The sequence below is a fragment of the Durio zibethinus genome, chromosome 6, assembly GCF_047325235.1.
Source record: "Durio zibethinus cultivar Kanyao isolate XHJ-2024 chromosome 6, ASM4732523v1, whole genome shotgun sequence".
NCBI lineage: Eukaryota > Viridiplantae > Streptophyta > Magnoliopsida > Malvales > Malvaceae > Durio > Durio zibethinus.
The window spans coordinates 20,539,419-20,547,934 of NC_143167.1; the positions used below are offsets into that span (position 1 = coordinate 20,539,419).

The 8,516-nt window shown below is 29.7% G+C and overlaps 1 protein-coding gene across 1 annotated transcript; it reads right to left on the minus strand.

The window, feature by feature from the left end:
- Positions 1-316: 316 nt before the first annotated feature.
- On the minus strand, positions 317-2,267 carry LOC111286234 (plant intracellular Ras-group-related LRR protein 6-like). The gene is made up of 3 exons (XM_022876107.1): positions 2,032-2,267; positions 1,407-1,576; positions 317-998 (listed from the first exon to the last, which is right to left on the minus strand). Exons 1-3 carry the CDS (start codon positions 2,215-2,217, stop codon positions 317-319), a joined length of 1,038 nt encoding a protein of 345 aa, XP_022731842.1. The 5' UTR covers positions 2,218-2,267.
- Positions 2,268-8,516: the final 6,249 nt, after the last annotated feature.

Sequence of the window (8,516 nt, forward strand, 5' to 3'; positions counted from 1 at the left end):
ATTTAACTTAATTAATTTAATTTTGAATAATTTAATTTAAAATTAACCGAATTGGATCCAATAACAATTCTAACGTCACAAATTTCATTTCTCTTTAGTCCTTACACACGAAATGCCATTTTTCTGTTTCTTTTTTTTCAAGGAAATGCACCCCAATCCTTATGAAAGAGTACTATTTTGGAGTTTGACTTCTTTTAATCCCATAAATGATCCGACTAGCATCATGCCAAGGTTTCTCTACAATATTAACTTGACAAATACCAGGGAAGCAAATATATTTTCAAACGGTAGAAATAAGAGTTTCCTTTCATTTTCCTCATCTGGTAAAGTAAGTACGAGGCGAGAATAGTCGGCGCGGAGAGAACATCCCCATGTAGCGAGGTGAAGCTAGACCGTCGATGGACCTATATTCTGACATGATGAACCTCTCTCTCTCCCCAAGACCTGCGCCTCTCATCATGTGCCCACTGAAGGTCCCATATTTCACCAACTTCCCCACCCATGATTTCTTCTTTTGGGGGCTTTTGTGCCTTGCATTCATTTTCTCTCTCAGGTACTCCTTAACCGCATGCAAGCTCTGCTCAAACATCTCCATCGGTGGCGAAACCAGGGGGTTCCCTTCCACGCAAAGCTTCTGGAGTTTCTTCATGCATCCGATGGAATCAGGCAATCTTTTTATTTTGTTGTAACTAATGTCCAATTCCACAAGGGAAACGAGGAGGCCTAAGGAGCATGGTAGGTTTTCAAGGTAGTGGAAGTTTTGGCTTAGGTTGAGAACCTCTAAGTTGATTAACTTCTCCATGTCCTCTGGCAGAGACCTGAGGCAATTAAGGCGTGCATCGAGAACTCGTAGGGAAGCCAGGTGAGTGATGGATTGAGGGAGGAAAATCAACTTGTTTGAGTTGACTGACAGTTTTTTCAGGTTGACCAACTCAAATCCAATAGTGTCTGGCAGCATTGTAAGCTTGTTGAAATTAGCATTCAATTCTGCCAATGACCTGCCAAACGCAAGACATGTTAATTTCCAGCTTGAAACTAGTTCCAATGTATCATACAGCATGCAGGTTTTACATTCATATTCACAAAAATTGTAAGATTCTCAAAAAAATTAGGTTATGTCTGTATGAATGGTGTGATGTATTATGGAGCCCTCCCACTACACTATACACCCAAATCAGCAATCTTTTCTCATTGAAAAAGCCTCATCCGATGAAAAAAAGGGATGACTGGGTGCAGTGTAGTGGAAGCCCTCACCATGGCACTGTATTATATACTGCCCCATATGTTCAAACATAAGTTAATATATGCATATGATCTAAATGAAGTAATAATAGGACAAGTGCAAATAGTTTATTTTTGGTAATTAATCCTATTTGTATACTAGCTAGGTAAAAATTAATACAAACCTGCAATTTTCAATAGTTTTAGGTAGAGTGTGGAGAAGGTTGCCAGAAACGTTGAGAATTTTGAGCTTAGACAGACAACCTATTGAGTAGGGGAGAAACTTGAGTTGATTGGAGTGCACATCGAATGCCACCAAATTCAGTAACCTTGCGGTTAGGGACTCTGGTATGCTCTGTCAAATTAAATTAATTAATTTAAATGAATTATTAGGAAAATATTATATACACTCATCTAATACACTTATTTTACATATTTACATATACAATATATAAGTTTTCAAAATTCTATTTTAGTTCATAAAAATTTTAGTACTTTTTAGTTAAATTTCTAGAATAAGAAATGAATGTGTCAAATGAGTGTATGAAGTAAATATAAATTTTTTTATTTCATTCAACTCAAAGACTTACCATATTATTGTCTTAATTAATTTAAAGAGTAATTATAGTATAGTATTACGTTGAATTAATCAGCCAGACTTTATTTATTTATTTTTTTTTGTACATACATAAGCTGAAGTATTACGTTATCATTTTCGTTTGTCTTGAGTGATGAGAGGAAAAGCAAGGGACATGGTATTTAGCATATGAAGAATATATACATACATAAATACATAAGCTGAAACGATACCTCAAGATTATTGTTGGAGAGGTCTAACTTGCAAATAGTAGACAAATTTAGAGATGGATTTGGAAGGGAATCCAATGACATCCCACTCAAGTTTACAATCTCTAGCCTTTCTTCCTCTATATATCTTCCCCTACCATTTCCCTGCTTCTTGCTCAAATCCATTCTCACTTGTCGCTGATCGTACATTATTTTAATTGGTAAAACTAATCCCTAAAATCACCCAAACGAGAGAAAATAAAAAGTGAATTTGCTTTTGATGAAATGGTTGTTTGTTTGGTTATTGGCCGTTAATTGGCTATATATAAAAAGGGGACGTAAGTAGAAGGACGCATGGAGGGAGGAACAGTGAGGTAGAAAGAACAGAAAATTAGAACAAGAGATGATACTTGTCCAAAGACTGAAGAAAGAGAAAGAAGAAAAGGTACACAGCGCCTTATGATTCGGGAGTTGCCTGGCCATGTCTCAACGCCCTTCGCCCTGCCCTTTTATTTTTCTTCGGATCCCCACGAATCCCGCTCTCCTTTTTTATTGTACACTCTTTAGACTAAATCCAGTTCCCATTTCCTTTATTATTTCTTACCTTGTGATGCGCATATTATTTTTATTTATTTAAATATATAAAATTATATAAATTAAAATTATTTAATCATTTACATATAATTAAAATATCGAATAATAATAAACTTAAAATTTTTAAATAAAAAATTTTAAATAAATAATATTTGAGAAAGAATAAAAGATCTTAAAAATATTACAAATAGCATTATTGAATACACTAATAAAATGTTAAAATAAGAACTTAAAGTTTCACAATTTTAAATTAACTTTTTTCAATTTGCATCATCTTCATTTTTTATGACCTTTTTTTATACATTTACAAATTTATATAACTTAAATTAGTAAAATATAATATTGAATTAAATTTTAAAATTTATTTTTTAAAAAACATTGAAATTCATAATTTATACTTTATTTTTTATTAAAAATAATGGTTGAAATTGAGTTCGTTTGACAACAAAAAAAAAAAACTAATAAGGAACAAATATATTGGGACAAAATAAGTATTATAAGATTTGTATATATATGTAATAATATTTTTATCATAAATAAACTTTTCAAAGAATTAAAATATTAGATCTTATCATAATGATTTTTTTTATATTTAATATCTATCAGAGTAATTACTTCGTAATAAACAATGATTTTATTGTACCAAACTGCCCATGTAAGAATTAAAATTGAAATAAATATTATTTTAAATGTAATTAAACAAAAAGCTGAAATAACATAATTTGGTTACAATACACCTTGACTTGATTTGAAAAAAAAAAGGGTTAATTATGAAAGGACGGTAGGAGATCTATGGATAAAATGAGTATAAAATAAGAATATTAATATCGTACCAAATAATATTTTTTTTAAATAATAATGTCGATATCAATTATTTCGATATTTTATTTGAGTTTTTTTTTAGTATAAATATATTTATAAATGTACCTAAACTCTTTATAATAATACTATTAATAATATGTAAAATAAATATATAATATCAAATAAATAAGTTTAAAAGTATAAGAAATGATATTATCAATTTATCGTGATATTTTTACACTTAATTTGATCACATTATATTTCAATAGATATTATTATGTAAGAATATATTAAGATAAAAATAAAAAGATGAAAAAGAAAATAACATTGCCTTTAAGAGTCGTAAATCTTAAAGAGGGACCATATTTGCTTTTTTTAAAAGATTGAAATAGATATAAATAAAATCTTGGTTTTGAAAAATTAAATGTAAAAAAAAAAAGAATTGATCTAAAAAATACAGAAATGTGGCTCAAGTTTCAACTTTTAAGGATTTTATTTTATTCTTTAATTTTTATTAAATTAAAAAAGTAAAACAAAAAAAAAATCATAAAATTACAAAATACAAATTATGTTTCACAGTCACATATTGGCCAAAAATGATTAATTCAACAAAATTCATCAAAACTAGTTTAAATAAAAAAATAACTGATTTTATTCGATACCAAATTAGATACAAAAAATTATTGTTAAGTGTATCGTATTTTAATACAATTAAAGTGTGTAAGCCAATATCATTAATACAGAAATGAGTTTAACTTGGTATAAAACCAAGACTTTTATTCAATGTATAGTTTGTAGAATGTACATTTTATTTAACGCAATAAACACAACCAATAAAAAAAATACGTAAAAAATTTGAAATTTAATGTATTCAACATGCAAACATTTTTTTTGTTGGTATATGTATAGCTATTCATACAATTACAAACAACAAAGGAAAATTTTCTAAATAATATTTGTTGATGGTGTTTTTATGGTGCCTTAGTTAGAAGGAGAGAGATGAGGTTGAAGGGAAGGACTACTTGAACATGCAGTCAATGAACACTGTCAAGGGATGTCAGATTTATTGCTTCAGGACGTACTTCAACACTCAAATTAGTCAGATGCCTAAGGTTAGGTAAAGGAAGGAAGAAAGGAAGGAATGGGATAAAAATGGTGAAATATGTGAAGAAAGCTTCAATGGAGGGAAGCTTAGAATATGTAGTAGGGTTAGGTATTCTTCTTACGTACTTGGTTTTCTTATTACCTTATACATGAGATCAAGAGGCAGTGACCTAATTGAGATAGTTGACAATTGATAGGATATTTTCGTAGAGCTTGAGAAAGGTCTACGTAGGTAGATGTGAGTCATATTTAATGATTTCAGGTAGGCGTGAGCTACATTTAATGGTCTCAAGCAAGTTAAATGACAATTAGTCAGTTTTGAAGTGATTGTCTTGACAAGTTGTCAATGGAACTTTGGGCGAATCCTTTCTTTGGTGAAAAGTGAGAAATTTCCTTAAAAGCAGATGATGTGATGCTCTAGATGTGCCTTGTATGGGTGACCCAAGGATCTTAACTATGTTAACCAAGCCTTAATCGAGTTGACCATTGACTAATCGACTTAGGTGTAACAATATTAATAAATAGTGCATAACATTACATGTAAATAAATAATGATTTTCATACATTCATTGTGTTAGAAGGATCCAGCCATAATGGGTGGTTGGACTAAAATCAAATATGTGTTGTAACTACTATAAGGTAGTTATATATATCTTGCTTTGAACTAAGAAACTGTCATTATTGACAAAAAAAAAAATTTACCATGAGTACTAAAAAATATAGATTTGAATTTAAATGCCACATTCTTTTCCCTACAAATAAATAGCATTCAACCATTATGTGAGATGCTTAAAATTAAAATGAATAAGATAGATGCAAAGAAAGGCAGAGAAAAGTTAGGAAAAGAAATATGAAATTCTTTGTGAACTCTTAATGAACTCTTTGCATTCAAAGTGAAGATTTATATTGTGGATAACAAATAATTTCTGCATGGTGATTTTGTTTTTAACAAGTGAATTAAGTCAACAATCTTTTGCTATATTGTTAGTTTTAATTCCACAATTGATATTGATTATATTGTCAATTATACACATCCACTCATTAATACATATCAAAGCTATATAGCTTTATTCCTAGTTCATTTCAAGAACTTTTCTTGAAACATAAAAGCTTTGACATGTTTTTAACTTCTTATCAAAAAAACTCTTGAAAATCTCTGAAGAATTATGCAAAGTGTGTGATTTTGTTATTAAAAGTTGTTATATATGGATGAATAAGGACATCCTAATGTAAGTTGCCATTACCATTTGAAACATTTGGATCGAGTTTTCATTTTCCAAAATAAGGCACTTGAATTTTCGATATAAGGCATTTGATTGTCTTATTTTAAAATTTAACAGCAAAATTTTATCGGGCAATCCATTACACATAAAAAATTTTGAAAAAAAGAAAAACAAAATGCATTTGTAACTTCACATTCAACTATCCTTTTTAGGGCATTTAACTACCTTACCTAATTTTTTAAACAGATTGAAAAATAATTAAGCAAATCGATTATCCTATAACATTCTTTTTAAAAAAATGAGAAATTTTCATAATTTTGATTATTTTAGATTAACTTCGGGAATATATATAGCATAAAAATGATTAAAATTTATTTTTTAACCATTACGAGACTTGTGTTAATTATGTGTTCATGAGATTTTTGTATTTGTTACAGAAAATCATGACAGTAATCGTTAGGATTCTTATTGGTATTATAAAAAAAAAAAAAAACAAAGAAGAAATTTGCAAAACCAAAAAGAAATGATAAAGGAAAGTTGCTAAGAAAAAGAAAAAATGTTAATATTTTGCTAAATCAAGTGGGTTTGGGACTGCGCCTTGGAATGGGTATATGTAGACACTATATTCCAATATAAAAATACTAGACATTGTTTAGAATAAACTAACCAACTATTGACCCTTAATAGGACATTACATCCTAAGAATACTCAAAAAACTAACAAAACCCAAAGTTAAAAAAAAAAAAAAAGGGTACAAAAGCTATCCTAAAAACACTCTAAGACTTTTGAGTTAGTTTGGAAGATTATTGAAATAAAGTAATGATAAAATAATTTCTAATATGCACTAATTTTAACACTCCCCCTTAATGCATGCTTACCATCAATAACTCTAAGTACAGCTTAAAAGATTTCACACTTTGACTTTGCTAAAGCTTTTCTGAAAATATTTGCAACTTGCTTGTTTGTTTCAACACCTTTTTACTCTATCCCTTGGCTTAACATTTTTTCTTTGATAAACTAATGATGAACTTCAATATACTTTGCCCTTGCATGAAATATTGGATTTGAAGCATGTTTGATAGCACCTTTATTATCACAATAAATCTACACCACATAGTCAGCTTCAAAAAATATATATACCACTATACATTTAAGCTAAATACACTCTTGTGTAGCCATGGTTGCTATGGTTGCTATTGTATATTTTGCTTCAATGCTTGATAAAGTAACTACTGATTGTTTTTACTACACCAAAAGATTACAGCTAAACCAACATTTGAGCAATAGCCCAAGGTTGATCAACGATCATTAACATTCCTAACCCATTCTATGTCAGTATAGCCACTTAAGAGAAGTTATCTAGTTTTCTTGTACATAAGACCGTAATTAAGAGATCCTTTGACATAGTGTAGGATTCTTTTACTAGCACCTAAATGGGGAACTTTAGGATCCTACATAAACTGAGATGTAACACTAACTGAATATGTAATAATAAGTCTTGTAATAGTTAAGTAGATCAAGCTCCCAACAAGTTGTAAAAACTTTCTTGAATCTTTCAATAGCTTTCCTTCCTTAACTTTAAATGGAGCTCCATACGTGTAGGAATCGATTTTGACTCTTTTATACTAAACACTCCAAAATGCTCCTAGCATAGCTTCTTTAAGACACAAAATATCCTTAATCTAATTTTTTAACTTCAAGATAAAGAAAGTACTTAGCCTTACCTAAAATTTTCATTTCAAATCAAGTTGAAAGATCATTCCTTAGACAAGAAATTTTAGCTTCATTATCACTACTGATTATCATGTTATCCATATACAACAAAACTAGCACATGCATATTCGATTCTAATTTAACAAATAAACTAGAATATGAGTTTGAAACTTTAAAACCATAAAAAGTAAGATATTGAGCATTCTTACCATACCAAGCTCATGGCACTTGTTTCAAGCCAAACAATGCCTTTTTTCACAAATAAATATGATAAGGAAACTACTTAGAAATGAAACCTTAAGGTTGTTTCATGAAAACATGATAGTCTAGCTCTCCATAAAATGCATTCTTTACATCAAGTTGCCACAATTTCCAACTTTTAAATGCAGTAAGTGAAATAATTGATCTCTTGATCACCATCTTTACAACTAGACTAAAAGTCTCTTCCTAGTCCAACCCATAACTTTGAGAGAATCCACAAGCAACAAGTCGAGCATTGTGTCTCTTAATCATTCTATCTATTTTTTTTTTAATCGATAAACCCACTTGCAAGTAACTAGTTCATGAATCTCTGGTTTAAGTACAAGCTCCTAGTTTCATTCTTTTCCAATGTTTAAATTTCTTCTTACATTACTTTTTCCCATTTACAACATCCTTTAGATTCATTATAACATGATGGTTTTTCATTTAACAATCCTGAAAAGAAATATGAAGTAATTGAATAATAGTTTAGTTGTACTTCATAATATTTGAGATGATCTAGTTATCTTTTCTTCCTTGTTGATCTTCTTACAACATGTTCACCACCTATGAATCTGAGTTTTCCAGCCTAGGTGGGAAAAGAGTTTTGTTTCCTTCACATTTGAACCGTCATCAATTAAAGCTTGCACATTTGGCTTAGGGAATATCTCTAAGTTCTTTAGATCATCACCATCATTACTAGTGAGTTTTGGGGTGAAATAGGAAGACGATACCTCATCAAACACAACATCCCTTAAAGTAGTGAATTTGTTTATCTCTAGATCCATACACATCCACCCTTTCTTGTTTAAGTCATAGCCAACAAATACACAT

What these genes read in the sequence shown, in the direction of transcription:
- LOC111286234 (XM_022876107.1), bottom strand. Translation starts at nt 2,217, where the DNA reads ATGTACGATCAGCGACAAGTGAGAATGGATTTGAGCAAGAAGCAGGGA. An exon ending in TCTCCAACAATAATCTTGAG is followed by an intron (nt 1,577 to 2,031) that starts GTATCGTTTCAG and finishes TTAATTTGACAG; the next exon opens with AGCATACCAGAGTCCCTAAC. An exon ending in AAAACTATTGAAAATTGCAG is followed by an intron (nt 999 to 1,406) that starts GTTTGTATTAAT and finishes TGCGTTTGGCAG; the next exon opens with GTCATTGGCAGAATTGAATG.